Raw genomic sequence first — 21,646 nt, 5'->3', positions numbered from 1 at the left:
ATTAATTAAATTAAAAAATATTTCCACTTTGAAAATAACTTTGGTACTAAAAAAATGTGCAAAGGCACCAACTCTGTAATCCAAAACTGAAGTACTGCTCATGGATTTTTAGTGACACGAGTTAATGACTTCTCCTGAAAATACTTCAGGCATTAAGTGTTCAGTTAAAAATAATTCAACATGGTTTCCTTGAATTCAACAAAAATCAAGTAACAATACAGCAAACTCATTCTACGAAATAAAGAATAGGTTTCTGCTGCAACAGGATGCAGAATTTTTTCTTCTAACCTTTCCTGAAATACAGTTTGGTCACTAAAAATGTACAGTAAAATTAATTGTATTTAGGGTACTTCTACAGTTGAATGCCCCATCCCTGGAAGTGTTTAAGGCCAGGGTGGATGGAGCTTTGAGCAACTTGGTCTAGTGAAAGGTGTCCCTGCCCATGGCAGGGGGTTGGACCTAGGTGATCTTTAAGGTTCCTTCCAACCCAAACCATTTTATGATTCTGTGATTTTAAAAATGCTTTTCCTCTGAGCTTTAGAGCTCAAAGCAGCTTCTGCTACCATTTATCTAATTTATTTCAAGATGTCTTCAATTACCTACTCTGGCTGTTTCCATTAGGATAATAGCCATATAATTAATCCAAAGTGCTAAAAGGGGTGAGAACCCTGTGAGAAGACAGTTTTATTTAGACACAGAAGCGCAGGCTGGAATTTGTCTGGTTTTCGTGAATAAGATCAACTTATCTTAAAAGACAGAAGTCGCAAATGCAAAATTCATTGACTGGATAAAAGTAATTCACAACCTATGAGCTTTCTTTACACTTCTTCGGATAAAAGTATCTGAAACTCATGAAGATTCTTCGTACAATTTAATAATTTAGGTTGGAAGAAAACTCTGGTCCACCCTATGCCCTGACTTCAAAGTAGGGCCAACTTTGTCATGGCCTTGATCAGAATTACCCTGGCTGCAACTTTTGTCCAATGCCTGTTATCTTGTCCCTGTACAAAATACAAAGAATTTGGACTCACCCTTTCTACCTCCTGGAAGATAGTTGAGACAGCAGTAAGATGCCTGCCATCCCATTCTTTTCTTTGGAGTGAAGATGTTCCTTCCACCTCTTCCCAGGGTGTTACCTGCACAGCTGCTCTCTAGCTCACAGTGCCACACAGATATACAGTGTTTCAGATGCAAGACTCATACCTGCCCTTGCGCCATCAGGTTTCTGTCAGCTAATATTTCCAGGCTGTTAAGTCCCTGTGAATAGCAGCCCTGCCTGTTAGCTTATCTAGTCTCACTTGCAAATTTGTTAGCAGTGCCTCCTACCTTATGTCAGTAAATCCACCCAGCCCTCCCTTGCACCAGAGACAAGTGTATGCACAGTGACCCTTAAAGCTACTAGCTGGAACAATGAGGAACTGGGGGTGATTAGTAGAAGGAAATAAAACAAAGTTTGCCTGGAGATGAGTGACGGTAGTGACCCAGAACTAACAAATAAATGAACAATTCTGCTTGGAGATTAGCAACCAATGTAACATGATGAAGTCATCACTATCAGTACATAAAAGGGACAATGACTGAATGAAATTATCTAAGGTTATATAAGCATCTGAGAGGGTAACCTGTGCAATGTCTAGTGCAGGATGCTGGCTATGTAAAGCCAGCACAGACAAGCAAACTTTGGGGAAGAACCTCCAAGGACCCTGGAGGTTGAGTAGCCAGTAAGCTGAATCATAGTGCAGAGGTTCCATAGCCTCCATCCTTGTATTCAAACCCAGGATGGAATAAACTACCCTGAATTTAAGGAGACAGCAGGACTTCAGCTTACCAGCTTGGGTTCAAACGGACCACGGCATGAGCAGGTACACCTTCCACTAGATAAGGTTGTTTAGGGCCCCATCCAACCTGCCCCTGAACACTTCCAGAGATGGGGCATCCACAATTTGTCCGAGAAACCTGTTCCAGTGACTCGCTACCCTCTGAGTAAAGAATTTCTTCCTCACATCTACCATAAATCTCTCCTCTTTTAGTTTAAAACCATTCTCCCTTGTCCTATCACTATCTGTGTAAAAAGTCACTCTCCCTCTGTTCTTATAAGCCCCCTTTCCGCATTGGAAGGTTGCTATAAGGTCTCCCTGGAGTCTTTTCTCAAAGCTGAACAACCCCAGCACTCTCAAACTATCTTTGCAGGAGAGGTGCTCCATCCCTCTGATCGTCTCTGTGGCCCTCCTTTGGACTTGCTTCAATAGGTCCACATCCTTCTTGTACTGTGGACCTGGACACGGTACAAGGTCCTCTTTTGATGGACCATTCCTCTTTTGATGCAGCCCAGGATGTGGTTGACCTTCTGGGCCATCAATGGTATCAAAGGTGCTGGTGGATGAGCAGCAAAGTAATAGCTTAAGTGCCAGAAAAGCCTCAGCAGCCTCTCCTGAGCATCTTGGATACAGTCCCTGGTAAGGTATGCTACTATCAATACTAAATAGGTATTGAGTCAGATGATTAGGAAGTCATGTAAAAAACCCACACACTAATATTAATGCACTTAGATTAATTATTCCCATAGAAATCAATTCTAGTCTAGGGCCTCACTGACACATTAGCTTTACTCAAGAGTACTTTAAAATTAACCAAGGGATTCAATGTTTTGGCACCTCTCCAGGTTCTGGTCCTTATGTTGCTCTGTTCTTCTAAGAGTGCAGGTTAAGAATCTCTTCCAGACAGCCTGACTGTATCCCAACACAATGCTTGTTTAAAAGGTCTCCTTGAACACAGGATGATCATTTAATCAGCATTTGCTATAGCACCACACAACTCTTAAGGGAATGGCCAGCCCGAAGAAACATATCTCTTAATCTATGCTTTTATATACCTAATGCAGTGAGCTCTCTTCAGAAGTGCTACCTGGGAATGTTTCTAAAACCTGACTGCTTTCTGAGGTGAGATCTGCCTTCCCTTATCCTTGCTGGCATCCACGGGGAAGAAATCCAGGAAGAAAATACAGATAAGTCACAAGTAAGCTCCTGAGTATAGACCATGCCCTTAATCTGGATAATTACATGCTCCAGATTCTAGGCAAGATGGACCATTCTCATAGCCCAGTCCACCTAAATGCTCCTACAGCACCAACCCTGTAGCTTAGTGAGTTATCCTGGAAGGATCAATTAGGGAGTATTTCTGCTCAGCTGTCATGATGTTGTATCCCATTGAACAAGGTGCACCAAAACTGTGTGGGAGCTTCCACAACATTGTATCTTGGATGAAAGAGTAAAAGAATAAGCTAAATAAACATGTCTGATGATATTTCAGTTGCAGGGGTAGGAGTTTATGTTTAGATTCAACCAACTTGATGATGAAGTGATTCAAAACCTGTCAAGTTGTTCCTTTTTCCAGGAAAAGAAAAGAAAAGCCACTCCTAATGAAATCCAGCCCTACTAAATCTTATTCATGTTACACTTGAATTTAAAAACAATGCTCTCATACCTAGCAAAACAGTTCATAATTCAGATAAAATCTTTAAATTCAGATTTCTCTATATATTTCACACTCAAACATATAATTTCCTGACCAAATGAGAAATAACTTGCCATAAAATTCAAATTAGCAAGATCTCAGGACAAAGGGGCTATGTTTATGCCAGTAAATTAAACAGTGCTAGGGAATGCTTCCAAGTACTAGTAATTGATCATCATATTAAAATCATATTAAATCACTGAAAGTCTCTGAAATGGTTTGGCCCAGGTTAACTAATATTCTACTAAAGAATACTCAGACAGAACGAAGGAGTTAGCAAAGGCTAGGAGTTAACTTGAACGTTTCCAAGGAACAATTTGGATAGGGCCACCCAGCTCAGACAGGTATAAAAGTTTAAGGATATGAGCAGTGACCACTCTGGTGCCAGCTGGCCTCAGCGCCAAGGCACAGTGCGAGGCACAGCTTGTCTGCTACACCAGGCACAGCCAAGGAATATAAACCAGCAAAGCAGTGATGAATGCAGCCTTACCTCATCTGTGCTATGGGGTCAGAGTACTTGTGACTAATTTTTCATGTTCAGCACGCTGCTCCTAGTAGTCTCACAGAATGATTACCAGCACTTGCAAAAGTTCTTTGCATAGACCAGAAAGAAAACGACTTATATTATGGAATCTTTATTATCACCATAGTGGAATAAACAGGAGAAATTCATGCTACTTTGGCACACAGCACCACGTATTTAGTTTCTGCAGGATCCACAATTCAGGTTTATCAAAGAAGCAGAAAATGTACCAAGTACACATGGGCTTCTTAAGCAGCCCAGCATGAAGTCCCAGCTCAGCAATCAGCATTGCAGAGCAAAGGGCTTTTCTTTCCTTTTCTTTTCCTCTTCCCCACTCCAGCACTTGAATTCAAGGGAAAAGAACCAGACAAGGAAAGGAAGAACAAAACCACAACCTCCAGCCAGAAAAGAGATAACATAATCCAGCTCCCTGATTCAGACATGGAGTGTGGTATCTTATGCTTTTGGGTCATGCCTCATTACCCAGGAATAAGAAGTCCTGCCTTTACCACAGTGTAGATCTGCACTACACAGAATGCCTGCAAATGTTTAAAGGATCCATCTGCTTCATGGGATAAGAGCACATGCAGGGAAAGTAAGAAGGAGCAGAAGAAAATCTGCCCAGGCATGCGCACTGGAAGAAGAGAAGATTATTATCTAGGCAAAGGAGTCACGAGAACAAAGCGATGCTGCTCAGTGTTACGATGAACAAATAGCATTTCCATCGGGATATACAGCCGCTGGTTAGGTCCTGTGGTTGACTTCATCTGCCCTCTATATTGCCCTACTGCCTGCAAGGACATTGTATAAATTACCTTCCCAGATGTTGTTTTGTTAAACAAAACTAACAGTAGACATGCAAATACTGTTTTCTGAAACAGTAAAAAAACAGCTCAAGATGGGGTGAGGAATTAGATGAATAAGGAATAAATGACATTTCAAGTTGGTGTTAATGAACAAGTGATTACTTTCACTTTTCATCCTTTAACTGCTCCTTGTATAAGAGCCATGTAAAAGTCGAAACTTGTCTGAAAGATTGCTTTTGCAGTTCAGAAGGAAATTAGGCTGTGAACTGGGATTGGGAGTTGAGATAGAACTTTGCTTTGAATTAAAACTCTCCAGATAAGAAAAAGCAAAAAACTGTAATAGATTATTCTTTATTACAACACAGAAGAGCAAATAGTGGAAAGCCACGGGGCTTGATAGTTACAATGCTATTGCTGGAACATACTCTTCAATGATCTAGAAGATTAAACATGGCAGAACTGGCTAACCAATTATTTCAGATGGGAAGACTTTGATGCATTTCAGCAGAATTTAATTAAACAAAGGCAGGTAAACTCACTGGTAGGTTAGAATTAGTCCAATTAATTACTTTCACAGCGGTACAAATCATGAGAAACGAAAGAGGTTTTGCACAGGTTCTGTGAGGTTCCCTAAAAAATCAAGAACTGACTCAGAAAGCACCATGAGAGCATCCGCTCAGTGCCTAGCAACAGTTTGGAAAGCTGAGAAAATGTTTAGTCACATTCATACGACAGGATACGGAAGGAGGACACAGAATTTAAAATTTGCCTCTCCAGTGAAACACTGAATTTGGTTAACTTCCTTAAAAGAAACCTTTCAGAGGAAAGTAATAATGCTAAAAGCATACGAGCAGCATATGAAGGACTGTGATTTTCCGGTAATTCTCTCATGCAAGACCCTTTCTACTTATCAATGCAGTAAGTCTTCCCAGAACCATGTCCTCCTCTCCTGGGACCTCTGCCTTTCTCAGAGCTGCGTGGGTACAAATCTTTGTAACCAGTAAGGCAAAGAATTGCAGTCCCTGCTGAAAGCTCCCATATTTGTCCCAGGAGGGAAAGAAACTAGGTAAATATGATAAAAGGACCAAGTTTTCTCTGTGAAAGAACTAGATTTTCCCTCTTGTTAATGTGTTCCAGAAAAAAAAAAAGAGAATTCCCTGGAGGCATACAAATCTTCAAGTGAGCTTTCTTTGGTGAAGGCCTTAGGGTCTCCTAGCACCCTTTCATTATGATGAACAGGGGGCAAAAGTAGAATCACAAAGGCTCAACATCACCAAAGCAGCTTCAAAGAACTTCAGGTCTGATACTCAACACCACAGTCCATGGGGAGACTGCAAGCAAAACAACACAAGAGAAGCTCCATGATAGGATAGGATTCACACTCTCAAGCTGTCTCCTGATCCTATCTTTCATGATTGCAGGCACCACTTGCCAACTTCGGACTGATGGATTACATCCTAAATGGGGTCAAATGAAGCACAGAACAATTAGTGGTATTAGTGTGGCACTGCCCTCTGACTGATCTATTAATCTTAGAGCAGAGGAAACACTCAACAATACTGAAAACAACACATGTTTCAAAGGAAAATTCCTACTGTAGATAACCAAATTCTGAAATTCACTAATGAGATATTAGCCAACTAGTTAAGCAAAATTATAAAGAAGACTTTATATTTACATCAATTGAAATTGCATTTATAGTTGTATTCACCAGATTAGAATCACGAGGACACTAATTCTCATTCTGAAAAACAAATGTTGATTGCCAGCCGGGATTATGAAAGAATTCCCTTTTTCCTTTGCCTCACAGGCTAGTAGTACATCTGGTGGGTACTGATTATCTTCCTATAAAACATTATAAGACAGAATAATTTAATTTATTATCACTGGAGGAGCCAAACTGGTTGAGTCAATGATCTTCAATTATGGTGTGACAACTCTTCAGTACAGTACAATACTGCAAACAATGGATAAAATAATCACAGATGCTTGTGTTTGTTCTTCTTTCTCCTCCTCTCACCCTCACCTAGAAGAGTTCAAAAGGTAAAAGCCATGTCTTCATTTTCACAAATTCTTTACTGTGTCAGCTACAGACAGCCTGATACATTTTTTTCTGGTAGAAAAATTGCAAAAATCTATTCTAGGTCAACGACTTCCATTGTCAGGATCATTCAAAGTGTTCAGAAGGCTAAAAGGAGAAAAATAGATCACTAAGTATTGGCATTACCCAAGCTCTCTGAAGAGGCATTGACTGCATTTATTGTGAAGAATTAAGAAATGACTTTCATGTCATTCTATTCATGAATGTCCTTTCTCCACAACTGATCTCACATAATAAACCCTGATACAAACCCCAGCATGCACTCTGACTAGATTAAGGACAAAACGATTGCGTGTATGTAATGCTGTGGGTTATAAACATGGAGTAATGCCAGTGAAACACACATAAATCTCTGCGTGTACGGGACACAAGGCCAAAGCAAGGTACACACAGTTTATGCTATCATCACAAAGGTAACTATGCCTAGTAAAGCAGTTCCAGAAAATCCATCAAACTGACACTACTAAACAGCAGGCATACAAGTAAGTATGAATGTGATTTCTCCTGTGAAAGGAATCTTGAAGTTGCCTTGCCTGGGATGTGCACGACTGTATGCTGCCCACACACTTGTAGTTCAATGGAACACTCACCACAGGAACAGCAGAGGGTATTTATAAAGCAGCAACCTTTTCCACTGCTCCTGCCTCCCGCAGTGACACGGATCATTAATGGCAGCTGCCATGGGCATGGTGCACTCAAAGGTCAGCAGCACATCTCCCTGCACTGATAAAAAGCAGGAGCTGATGGCAGGGGCCAAGCAAGGGACTTTGCCCCAGAAGACTCTCTCATGTTGTCCCTAAGGTTCTGGACCAGTTCAGGTGCAGAGGTGGGCACTGTTTGCTGAAGAGGGTGGAGACAAGGGACTTCCACATCCTAGCTCTAACACAGGCATAAGTGGGAAAGAGGATCTGTCAGAAACCAACTGTTTTCTCCACAGGACAAGTGGCAGGCAGGGCTCTTGTCACACATCAAAAGAAAAACAGTCAGGAAGACAAAACTACCTCATTTTCTTTCATATCTAAATTCATCAATATTAGCTCTCACTTCCTTTACAAGCAAATGCTTAAACATACACTGAAGCCAAAAGGGGAAGCATCTGGAAATCTCTATCTCCAAAAAACAGCTTTCTGGAACCAATTTTGATTTTGAGGAGCTAAAATCAATGCAGAGCATCAGACAACAGAACTGTCCAGGACAGGAACAGAGGCCAAGCAGGAGCCTGTACCACACAATGCTTAGCCACCTTGTCAAGTCTTGCTCTAACACAAACCAGGGAAAAAATCATGTATTTCTCAGCTGGCCTGCATAAAGCAGAGGAGTAGTCTTTCTGAGTTTGGGCTTTTTTCCCATGAAGTTTCAAATGGAACAAAAAATAAGGGGAGTTGCACAAAATTCTACCCATTTCTTTCCTCTAACTAGACATATACATTAGTAAGATGCTGCTACCACTGAGTATGCTAGTGTGCACATAGATTCTTACATATTTGTTTCATTTATTAATATTTTAGTGTTATTTTATAGTATAAGTCATACTGTATTTGAGTTTTTATTATTAATTTGGCATTATTTTATGAGTGTTTTTGTCTAGCTGTGACACTAATGCACTGGGTCATTTTTTCCATGGAAGCTCAATATCTTCAGCTTACTTACAAAGAAAAATGTAGAAACTCACACCTCTCTCTTTGATAAATGAGACCTGCCAGAAGGCAATGATCCCAGTGCACAGGACACATAATACACTTGACAACGTGGGCTCAACAACAATGAAGAAATACTTTTTACAGGCCCCTATTTTCTGACAAGGGTCTAGATTGCAACCCGTCTCACTGTAATTTACTTCCCAAGAGAAGACTCTGTGTGAAAATTGTTTTATGTTTCTTCCTTTCTCCATTATTTTTCCATGGTAGCAAGTATTCTATTCTGTAACTTATGCAATAATAATTACATGAACTAAGCTGATTATAAATGTACATAATACATATGTTTTATGTGAGTGCTTTCTTTTTTTCTTTTTTCTTTTGAGCTAAAACATCAAACACAAAATATACATAACATTTGCTTTGTGTACCAAAACACAGGAACACATTATTCTCTGGCATAAGAAATTTATGTTTGAAGGTCCCAACTCTGCAGAAAATCTAATAAAGTATATAACCATTTTTATAGTTAGCTCAGTAGGAATACTCACAGCATGTGTGAGTCTTTGCAGAAATAGTACTGAGGTAACTTAAACTGTAAATGTTACACAAAAATATATTCATCTGTAATTATACTACAATTTATAATCGATTTTTTCCCTAAATAACCACTTTCAGATAAAGCCTTGATCAACCACCCCCAAGATTCTTTGTAGAATCCACATCCCAGCATTATCCCTTAATGTCATGCAGGAACAGTTATGGAATTATAGTGGAAACGTGTACGCCAACATATAGCACCACCATCAGAGGAGGTCTGCATATATTACCACCCATAGTTTAGTCATGGCTCAAAAGAAGTCAGCTCTGAACTCATTAATTAAAGAATTCAGTTGCATTCCCTAGAGAAGATTTTGACAGAGAACCAAAGGGTGGCTACAGAAGGGCTGTTGCTTTACAGTATGCCAAAGATATTTTGGGGTTTATTCTGTAGAGTTACATCTTTACAGAAATTAACAAGCTATTAAATGGAAAAGCTATGCAACTGCATAGGGTTTTAAATGGCAAACCAGTTCACTTTGAGGGAAACAATGTTCTTATTAATTTACAGACATTTTACAACTTCTCATTTACATTAGTTCAGAATTTCACTTGCAGTATATGTTACAATTTCTAGCCTATTCATTAGTTTATGGATTTTTACAGGGATGCCTCTGAATGAATCACAGTATAGGAGCAGAGAAAAACCCAGAGATGCTGCCAGGACTCTGGTAGCTCAATAAATTAATGCTGGGATGCTACTTTCCTCAATGCAGTAGCTGTTAACACTGCTGCATCTAGTACTCTCTTCTCCTCTGTGCTGAGGTGGCATCTGTAAGCACCAGAGTGCTCACTACCTTACTCCTCTGACCCTGGGGCACTAATGTGGTCAATCTTCCCACTGGAAGAGCAGGGAGGTGATCAGTGGCAGCACAGTTTCCATCTGACCAACACCCATGACCTCCACCATTCCAACTAATACAAACAGTCTGAAGTCCATGGAGATCTGGCCAGTGACTGAGACCACAGTCGTCATCTATTTGCAATTTCAGCTTGTCTCAGTGGTCGTATTTCAAAAAAATCTAAGCCAAAACAAAACTGTAATACTATATCTCACCCCTCTCTTGAGATCAAAGCAGAGAAGACACAAAGAAGCCAAAAAACTCTGATTCCACTTGGGCATACTGGAAGTCCTGTGAAGGAAGACAGGTAATCTCAAGTATTAAATTACAATTTATATTTTCCTTCTAGAATACTCACCTGACTTTCTCTTTGGTGTTTCTAAGAACAGTTGCAGCAAAATTTTGCGTAACACCAACCAGACTGATGCCATCAACTTCCACAATTTGGTCATTCACTTGGATCCTTTCAGGAGAAAAACACAAATATAGAAATAATTGTGTGAATTCTTGTGATTGTTCAGCAAAACAGCATAAAGAGATCTTTCTAGTCTGACTTTAAATAAAAGCTCAGTCAAAAATTATTGAGGTAAATATGAAAAACGCATCATTGCTTGCACACAGATGTCTCATAAATCCAGCTTCAAAGGTACCATTACAATTAATAGCATCAATTATCCAATCCCTTTCCTTGTATATAAATACAGCCACACAAACTCTTGAATTTGTCATATGAATTAAATTAAATGAGATACTTGAACAGCTCTTATATCATTCTTTCCTAAGCCAATCTTGCAAAACAGCCTAAGACATAACTCTGGTATTTCATGCTAATGGAAAAAAAATGTGATATTTAACTAAAACAATCTGCTCATCTGTGGAGAAAAGAGCTTATGTATCAGACTTAATTGTGACATACTCTCTTAAAATATTTCATCTAACTTGCTCCAAAAAGATGAATTTCCAGTGTGTGATCTTGCTGCACACACTAAGACAACCTTGGACTCTCTTTTTGAAGCCAAACACCTATTTCAGCTGATATACTGCTTGATGCAGAAAAAAATGAGACAGAATAAAACCCATGCTGCTGTTATCTAAAGCAAGCACTGCTATGAAATCCCTAGAGCACACACTGGACTCAAATCCTTGGAAGAGGACTGCTGTGCTATCCTCTAGAAACGCACGTTCTCCAATAGCTTCAAAACTTAATAAAGCCAAAAACAAACACATTCAGAACTAGTAAAAGGGAGCAATTTTCCAGTACTTACATGGATTCTATTGATCTAAACCACACAGTTTACAAAGGAGCCAAGAAACAACTATAAAAAAATCCCATTGAAATGGTAGAAAAATACCTAAATTAATGTATTTAATATCTTAGGATATCTTGGCGATAAGAGTGCTTTCCAAAGAACAACAGAGGCTTCAAAAGAGCACTGAAGCATTTTAACTTGGAGCATTAATTTTTTTGTCAAGTTTGAGGCAATGCTTTGCACTTTTATATGTGTTCAAGCAGCATCTTCCGTTCTTTGGACTCAGAGATGAGTAAGAAATACAGTATTTATTCTTTGGCAGCCTCACACCACAGAATGTCACTGTGTTCTGGGCAGGATCTTCTTTCTGTACATAACAAACCTTGAAAAAACTATCTTTGCAGCCTACAAACTCCTATCTTGAAAATAATATTAGGCATTTTCATATTGAAATTTTTCTTTCATGTTTCTCTGAGCTCCCTCCATCAGGAGCTCTAGGCTTCCCCTGTCTCTCAAACCTAATTTCAAACATGAACAAAAAACTAGGCTCAGGTTGCCAAAGCCTGAATTACAGACATTTAACTGCTTTTATCATTAACAGAATTGGCAATTCTTCTAACAATTATTTTCTAATGCTCATTAGTTTAATCTGTGCCTGCAGATTACAATGAAGTAGCAACTACAGAAGAGAACTGAGAGAACAAATTACTTGCACAGTTACTGCCCTGTATGATCAACTGAGAAATTTAACCTGTGCAGAGACAACTTTTAGACTTCAAGTTAAGAACTGTGTAATGTTTCAAAACTGTTGTTCTCAATGCCATCAAAATACTTCACAATGTGAATGAGTCATCACCACAATAATTTGAAAGAAGCAGCTATGGATTGATTCATCCAGGAAAAGATTTTATTTTTCATATTCATTCTATTGATTTCATATTTTACACACCATTAATGACCTCTCTTACTACTTGCCAACATGCTTGCCTTTGGATCCACATTGAAGCACCCTCCTTGGTTAAATATTGGCATACAATGCCTTTTGCTATGACAACTAAACACTGCCTGTTTGTCTGCAGCAACATGAATCAGGCCAGTGATGCTCTATCACTGAGAAACCCCTTTGCACAGATTTTGTGTTTCCGTGGGAGGCAAGTACCTTATATCACAGTCTAATGTCTTTCAATAAAAGATAGGAGCTATCCTACAGATACTGTAACGGTTTAAATTGTAGCTTCAGAAGAACCTGGTTGAAGATTGCTATGCAATTATTCAGAGTATCTGATGCAACTGCCAAAATACAGTTTTATTTTCTGTTAGGAGACTTTGTTTTGCTATCAGTGTTAATGATTAACTAGGCTTCTCACAAAGATGAAGTTAACAGGACCCTTTACAGCTGATGCACTTTATTACAGAACCGGTGCTCCCGACTGAGAGGATTACATATCCCTTTCCCAAGTGAATGATCAGTCAGGTTCTCAAAGAGAAAATCAGAGTGCTATTTCTCAGCTGACTGAACATTCTGCCAGCTGAAAACCAACACAAATAGTAGAATGGTCAAAGAATGATTTTTTTCTCAGCTGACAAGCTCCTTTCAGATGCCGTCTAGGGAAATGAAAGAAGAGACTTGTGATGGAACATTAACTTCTGTAGCCCACTCAAACATGTGAATAATGAGGGGAAAAGAAAATACAGATCATCACAGAGCATTAGAGAGTGACTGATTTTCAACTAGAGAATTTCACAAATGCCAGTCGTGAGCTTAATGCCTTCTGGCTGAGGTCAAGCACAGCAAAGTAATGGATGAAGTCGTGACATCCTGAGGTGTCAGCTTCTTCATTTCCCTTCGTAATTTTAAAGTCTGTGATAAATCAGTACTTAGCCTTCAACTTGATATCTTATTGCCAAGATCTGCAAAGATACCTGCAAGCCCAATCTCAAAGGCGATATACTTCAGTAGTTTCAGAGTGATGTTACTAAATTTTGCAACTTCCTGCCATCTATAGTCTTATGATTTAATTTTTGTTGGGTTTTCACAGCAGAACAATCTTTTTCCTGGCTGAAAAGTTATAGTTGTTCATCAATAAGGAACATGTTACTGCAATTTTTGAGAAGACAGCATCAACTTTTTAAGAGTCTATTCTTACTCCCATTTATAAATAATGCTTTCGTACTATTTATAACAAATCACTAATGATTAAAAACAGAAGTTAGGATGCATATAAGTGGATTTAATTGCTAGCATATCAGATAATTAGTATTTTACTGGAATGCAAATTTACAAAGGTTATTCACTGGGATAAAATGATAAATTATATAGGTTGGAAGATATTTAAAAATACTTTTTATTATTAAATTATTACATAATAAAGCATTTTTCTATCTTTTAATGAGAAATACTGGCCTGGTAGTGCCAATTACTGTGTAATACACAGACAGCTCTGCCCCATATGATAGGAAGTATTTTATGTTCAAAAGGAATTCTTTAACCTGCGCATGCCAAATAATCAATTCTAAAGTAAGCAGTTTTTATATGAGCATTATATAAGACTAGCAACATCAATTCATTTCTTTAGTGGGCAAGATTTATGGTACAGCTTCCTATTCCAATTGATTAATGTACTTTTAGTGCTGTAGGTGTGAAAACTGAACTCTGGAACACAAAACTATCCATAATAAGAAATAAAAAGTAACAGTCTCTGTTAGTAAACTTGAAAGGAGTGCATTTAGTAAAAGTTTAAACATTCAGATACAGTAATTATTTTCGTAATCATAGAACCATCAAGGTTGGAAAAGACCTTCAAGATCATGTAGTCCAACCACCAATCTAGCACCACCTCCATCACCCCTATACCATATCCCCACGTGCCACATCCAGATACCTCCTGAATACTTCCAGACACGGTGACTCCACCACCTTCCCGGGCAACTGATTCCGATGCCTAATCACTCTTTCAGTGAAAAAGGTGTTCTAATATCTAATCTGAATCTCCCCTGATATAACTTAGGGCTATTTCCTCTCATCCTTACACTTGAGACATGGCAGAAGAGACTGACCCCCACCTCACTACAGCCTCCTTTCAGGTAGTTGTAGAGAGAGCTTCCTCCAGCTTTACTCATGCTAAAGCATCTGGGTTATCAGTAGTCACAAACACACCTCTTTGGCAAATCTGTTCTCCTTAAGCAGCATAAACTTACTGTATTAATCTGGTGTCTTCTCATAACCACATCTGCTGTTTGGACCTTACCAAAGAGTCCCTGAACTGTACAGCTTTGGGTTATCATGACATACATTAAGGAAACAACTATCACCTATGAAAATCATAATTTCTAGTAAGTATTGCTGAGAAAATTTCCAAATACAGAGTCTAGTTTACCTGCCATCTCTTTCTGCTGTCCCACCTTCTGTTACTGTTTTGACAAATATTCCCAGTTTTTCAAGGCCTGCATCTGCTCCAACTCCCATTCCAATAATGCTTATGCCAAGTCCATCTTCATCTGTGAAAAAGGCAAGCAAAAGCAGAAACTTCTTACATTTGTTTCGTACAATTATTTGGTAGGTAGACATTTATGCTTTGGTTCCTCTTGGCTTTCCATGTCAATAACATTAATATTATTTTGCTTCCTTTAAAAGAACCTATTTGACTACCAATTACACACAGAAAAATATCACCTTTAGCCTTAAGAAAATGCACATATCACATCAAACACTGTGTAAAATTGTGTGTTAATGGACTGTCAGAAACAATTCTCTTAAGGAGGATAAGAACTGCATGTCTCTGAGCTGCTTCTTGAATTCCTTACTGAACAATTCCTGAAATCCAAAAAGCCAAGGTAACTACAACAGATTCTTGGAAATTCAAGATAGAGTCTGCAGGCATGTGTGGACTTCCTCAAACTTGTAGATCAGTGTCACAGGAACTGGAAATGGCACACAGACACCATACCTTTTTCTAGTTCAACTGGGAAGAGCTCCAGCTTTTCCACACGCTTTTCGAGTTCATACTCAGCTGATGCGGCCACAGGGTCAACTTCATCATTTCTCCTGTCATAGTCTTCATTAGAATATGTATTGAAAACCTGTGGAAACAGACCAAAAATCATTCAGCTACCTACTCCAAAAAAGACTTCCAAGTTCTGAAATTAGCCACTGCTTTTATCCTGTGAAGTGGCAGAGTTTGAAAAGGCCTTTAAAAGACAAATTTCCTCTATTAATTCAAACTTCAGGTTTTTTAATTTGTGCTTTTTCAGTCAAGCAAAGCACAAGTATGGTTTCTAAAGTGAACTGAGTATAAATTATTGATTTTTATTGTTTTTTATTATAAATACAAAAAGTGATCCTTAATGACTACATTGGTCTGTACATGTCAATATGTACAGTACTTAATTCAACTCATTAAGAATGCACTGTTAGTAAAGAGTTACAGACATGAAAAAGCAAAATACATGGAATTCATAATTTGTCATACTGATACTGTCTCTGTTTTAGTCTTTACTCTCAATGAAACTCCAGTTTGCATCCATCTAACCAAAGCCAGACCTGAAAATTACTAATCTATGTTTATGCTGTCTATATATATCATTAGAGATTATGCTCCATATCATGTATTAACTTTTTTAGAACAGCAATATACACAGCCGTGAGTATTTTTTAAACTAACCAGGTTTACAGGTGTATTTCAGCTCTAAAGCATTAACTTAACAGTGACTGCATTGACCTGATTATGTTATTTATGCTACTTTCTATCATACTTTCAACATGGCCTTCAATCAGTGATTATTCAGACCTTCAGGAACTTCAGTCAGGAAAATTATATTTTCATATTTTAGAGGTCAGAGTTTGCCAGCCTAATTCACTTAACTGTACACATTTGGCAGTCATGAAAGAATATGCATTAGTGGTAATAATTTTACTGAACTTCGGTCCCATGGATATATCATATTCATTACTCTAAATAAAGGAAAAAAACATTTCCTGTCTCTCCTCTTCCTCTTTTACAGACACCTTGATACAATTGTGTAGCCATGTTTTCCTTTATCACTGTTGCTCTTACTACTTAAAACACTGTACCATAGTAACTATATTAAAGTTGAAGCACAGAAATACTATTAAATACTATTTTAAGCCTATTAACTGTGCTATGGCTACCACAAAGCTACTGCAAAAAAACCCCTCCTAGCTTTATATAAAGTAGAAGTCAAAATATAGAAAAGACTCAACAAGAATTTTACCTCTTGTATTTTACATCTATGTGAAACACTTATTAAATTTCCTCTTCTGAGAAGACTGAGATAATAAACATTTTACAAGAATACACAAACCTATCTCACATCAATTTTTAGTGATTCTGAAGCAAGAGAAAGGCTGTTTTAACTAAACTCTGTTCCTAGAAAGCCTTCATAAATGTACCAAAACCTAAGTAAAATAAGTCACATACTTAATGCTGTTCAATGCTGCTGAACTTTCTACGTTGCTTTAGTATCTGTAAGAATGGAGAATAGACACAGATGCAGAAACAAGTGTAAGGAGAGGTACAGTTCATGGCAACCATCTCTAGTCTGACACAAGAATAGGTCAAACCAGTTGCAAGAGCCCACTAAACAGCAACAAAAAGGTGGTATAACTTCCCCTGGCAGCTTCCCTTCTCTCTGGTTTGCTGTCAAAGGTAACTCTATACATTAAGGGTTCCATGTCTAAAACCAACCTCATCCACACTAACATCAACCAAATAAGGATCAATCAGTAGAGTTTGACCCAGCTAAACCATTACTGAGCTAAGGTTTGACAACAACCCTTTAGGTCTGAAATGCAGCAGTCATGCGAGCAAGTACAGGTTAAAAACAACAGCTGCAAGTTTAGCTTGAATTATCCAATTTATCAACATGATGAGAGACCCATGCCTCAAGTGTGAACAGAGATGAATCATACCAAGGAAAATGGAGATACAGACACTAGCTGTGGAAAGAGAGGCAGATATGCATTGCTTGATCAAGACAAAGAACAGTTGAGAGTGAGCTACAGGGGAAAAATTATGGCACAAAATTAGTATGTTTATGTCTGGATTTCTTTTCATCATGTTAACTGGCCTGATACTTTTCCTTGTGCTCAATGACTGACATTATTATATTGTAGCAGCAGTTTCGAATTTGTTGCAAAATGACTGGATATGCTACAGGATAACTTTTTTTCTGAGCATCAAATCATACACTAAGTTCTGGTTTGGGATGATCTTTCTTGAATCAGATTGGACAGAAGAGATGCCTTCTTGAATTGTGCTCACTGTTTTGGAATATTTGGATTTGCACACTAAAAGGGAACTAAAGATACTGTTGGTGCTGAATACAATTATCATTATGTTTCCAAATACATCATGCCACTCTTTTCTAGTATCTTACCTAAGCATTCGATCTGAGATTGTAGGATCACTGAGAGCATCAAGGTAAAACAGTCTATGTTTCCTACCTGGCATTAACTCACTGTCTTTTGTACACTGGTCATATAACACTGCCCACTGCCTCCAACAATGCAGCCGACTCCCCACGACTAGGAAAAGGAGGAGGATATTCTTGTATGCCATTTACCTCATTTTGCGCAATCACATTTAATGGCTGACTGATTCTATTAAATGAATCTCTAGGTGTTATAATGAAGAAATATTTGTGCTTGGAATTTTTCTTTCTTTGCGAAACAGTCTATCCACCATAGTAATGAACTGCTTGCTCAGTTGTGAGAACTGACAGTCAAGATTTTACTTTGCTAAAAATAAGATAAACATTTATAAACCACATTATTAGTGTCACATACTATAAATTCTGCAACATAAAAACTGTCTTATGTGATCTAAAGCTAAGAGAATTGGGATTGTTCAGCCTGGAAAAGAGAAGGCTTAGGGGTGACCTAATTGCAGCCTTCCAGTACCTGAAGGGAGCCTACAAGAAAGGTGGAGAGAGACGTTTTAGGGAGCCTACAAGAAAGATGGAGAGAGACGTTTTACAAGGGCATGTAGCGACAGGATCGGGGGGAACGGATTCAAACTAATAGAGGTCAAGTTTAGAATAGATATAGGAAAAAAATCTTTACTGTGAGGTTGGTGAAGCACTGGAACAAGCTGCCCAAAGAAGTCATGGATGCCTCATCCCTGAAGGTGTTCAAGGTCAGGTTGGATGGAGTTCTGAGAAACCAGGTCTAGTGGAAAGTGTCCCTGCCCATGGCAGGGTCTTGGAACTAGATAATCTTTGAGGTCCTTTCCAACCCAGGCCATTCTATGATTCTGTGAGTCCATTTAAGAAAGTCCCAAACATACTGACTGTGTGCTGGATGTGCCTATACTGTCTTCACAAGTTGTGCTAATGAACAAGACCCGATCCCAGGTTCAGCTGCTGCTGACTGCCTTGCTGTTCACGCTTTTTACCCCACCAGCGGCTGGTGGTCACCAAAGAGTAAGCACCGAGCAAGAACTGCGTATTGGTGGATGACACTTTGTTGCAACAGCTGTTCTACCACACTTTAAGTTACTCAGGTCTAACTCACACATAGTCTCTCTTATGTTCAGTTGGTGATTATACCAGGAGGACATTCAACAGCAAGGCCACAGACAAAGTACAATGGTGATCACTGTGTCATACCAATTATGAAACAATGCCTTCACCTGCTATTGCTATGCTCCCATGCCTCTGTTCAAAGGGAAAAAAAGAAAAAAAAATGATGTGATGTCATCCATCACAGGAAAGCAGCACCGCGAAGAATGGCCCAAGTTTCGTTATGATTGTTAGCAAGAATCCAAATAAGGAAACATAGTGGCATAGGACATTCAGAAAACATGTGAAGTCCAGAACAGCGTGCAACATCCCCACTGTGAGGAGAAACAAACACATTTGTAGGGTAGCTGCCAATTTCTTCAGAGCAGTTTTACAATCATCTCCTGTTTTGAATATACTAAACTGGACTATTAGGTTTCCTCCATGAAGAGGGAATGATTCTCTTGTCAGAAGAGAAATGAAGAAGAGCCCTAAGAGCACCAGAGGAAGAATCAGTCATGTTCAAGGACATGAAACTGGCCTAGTGCTGTACCTGAAGCACAAGCAGTTTTGGGTACTGCAACCACAAGGACAAGTGGAAGGCACAGCACTGAGCCTCTCTGCCTGTGCTCAAGAAGCTAAATGAGAGGAAAAGAACTCTCAGTTTGACCATTATCTTCTGCTTTAAAGTCTTTCTACAGCACAGCTTCAGGGAGGAGAGGAAGCTCTGGCAGTGTCTGGCATTGATGACTTCTTTTTTAAAGAGTCTTTTCTCTAAGATATGGTCATTTTGTTACAGTCAAAGGGAGTGAGTCAGTGAGGAAGCTTCCTCCAGCCCTCCTGGCTTCGTGCTCCCCTAAAGCCTGTGTGGGCATCAGCTGTCACTAATGCTTCAGCACGGAAGTAATTGCCGGGATGGAACACAGATGGGAATTAGACAGTAGCAATCTTGAAAGAAACTCATCATCTAACATCAAATCCAAGCCTGGGGTTTCCCTCCGAAAGCTCTGTAGAAGAAAGATCTATCGTAAGTGTCCTGAAACTCAGACAAAATGAACTGCATAGCAGGTTCTAGTTTTTGAAATCTTACACGTATCTGGGCCTGAGACTTCTCCATCCCAGAGAGACCTCTTCAGACATATGACAGGGAGACAGGAGCAACTGCTGCCACAGACAGACAAACTGCTCAATTCTGTTCATTTTTTTGATACAAACTGGAAAATAATATGCCTAGATACTCGTTCTTCAGGCCACTGGCACACGTTATCAAATCTTCTGTCTGTTGGAACAGTCACACAGAAAACCACAGTGCCACTGTCCTGCAGCAGTGCCAGCACATCTCAGTTTGCGTCCACACACCTCCATCCACTACAGCATGTCCTGCACCTGGTCTGTCTGTGGGGAGAAGTACCTGCCTGATGCTAACACTAAACTGTGCCCTGCCTGGTGGGACACAGCATTAAAATGCATGGACTAATCACATGCATTCCTTAGGTCTCTGACATGAGGGTTGATCTGTTTCACAGTATAAGCAACATTAAATAACCAGGCAGACTTCTCTTTTAAGCTTCTTTCACTGAAACTAGTATCTTAAATTTTATACAGACCAAAACATGGAACTGAAATTGCCTTTGTGGTACTACACATGGATCATCTCCCTCTGTTCCTGCTAGTTGTCTCACTTTCAGGAGTGACTTTTTTTTTTTAAAGGACTTGGTTTCATGAAGCAATTTCTTAGAATTAGTGGAATTTATTATTTATTTATCTATATATGCACTTATTATTTATTCAGTGTATACTTATTCTATTGTTGATCTACTAGTTTTGTTACAATTTACAGTGTTACTTGTCTACATAGCAGAAAAATACAAAATCACTGTTGCTGTAAATGAGATGTGTGCCCCATGTGAAAACTTCATGCTGTTACTGCTGTCTTCATTAGGACAGGTCAGAGTAATTAGCAAGTGAAAGTCAGCCCTGGTACTGAAGAGTAAAACCAAAGCCAATACAGATCAGCCCTTACAGAGTAATTTCTAATGTAAACAATTCTCCTGTTCATTGGCTAATATTGTGTCATTACAGATGGATGTTATATAACAAAGGAGATTAGGATTGCCTCAAAATACTAAATTTCCGTATTAGTTCATTATAAAACCTCGCTCCTTGAAGGTAAGATTTTCCTCTGGTAAGTAAGGTAAAAGATAAGTACAAATTTTTATAGTAGCAACACTCTCCCAGCTGAAAACATCCTATACTGTGTGCACTACTCTCAGGAGGTTTAATGAGGAAACAAAAGATGCTCCTTTCTCAGGGCGAGTTTTCCTCACTGTTTATCAAGGGATTCTTTCCCTTCTGAAAATATGGAATCTGGAAAAAAAATCCCAGCAACTCAAGACTTACAAAATCCAGATGAGTTCTGAGAAACTCCTGATCTCCAGATACCAGGTCTCATTTTGACTCCATCAGTGAGCCAGCACAGCTGCTGCCTCCTTCATGGGGAGGAACAGACACACCTCCAACTTCACCTGTGTTTTTTCATGTAGTGTATTTTTCAAAGCCTTTGCCTCTTCCCTTCACAACAGTGTATATCACTGACTCAGTCTAAGGCTAGCCTGACACAGATAATCTCCAGTCATCTGCTAATTACACTCAAAGCCATTGCCAAGCAATGCTCCTCCTCTGAGACTTTGGAACATGAGATCTCTGCAAAGCAGCAACTGCTAGGACAATACTCCAATAAAGCATTTAAAAAAATCCAAAACCATCTGAGATGCAGCGTGCCACACCACTACTGCCAGACGCAGTTCAAAACCAGGGGGGAGAGAGTGTTCTGCAGCTTAAGAATGAGTTGCTCCA

General features: G+C 39.1%; 1 protein-coding gene across 2 annotated transcripts in view; it reads right to left on the bottom strand.

Annotated features, from left to right (window-relative positions):
* Positions 1 to 21,646, bottom strand: part of PPP1R9A (protein phosphatase 1, regulatory subunit 9A) — a 131,861-nt gene that overhangs the window by 43,433 nt on the left and 66,782 nt on the right. For both annotated transcript variants that reach the window (XM_009074241.1, XM_009074242.1), the window contains exons 2-4: positions 15,220 to 15,352; positions 14,650 to 14,770; positions 10,381 to 10,485 (exon numbers count right to left, since the gene is read on the bottom strand). In XM_009074241.1, coding sequence (XP_009072489.1) covers positions 10,381 to 10,485; positions 14,650 to 14,770; positions 15,220 to 15,352 — 359 coding nt within the window. The remainder of the gene's footprint in view (positions 1 to 10,380; positions 10,486 to 14,649; positions 14,771 to 15,219; positions 15,353 to 21,646) is intronic.

This window comes from Acanthisitta chloris, unplaced genomic scaffold, assembly GCF_000695815.1.
Source record: "Acanthisitta chloris isolate BGI_N310 unplaced genomic scaffold, ASM69581v1 scaffold1235, whole genome shotgun sequence".
NCBI classification, from domain to species: Eukaryota; Metazoa; Chordata; class Aves; order Passeriformes; family Acanthisittidae; genus Acanthisitta; species Acanthisitta chloris.
The sequence above is the reverse complement of the archived record's forward strand: the minus strand, read 5'-3'. Positions and strand labels throughout refer to the sequence as shown.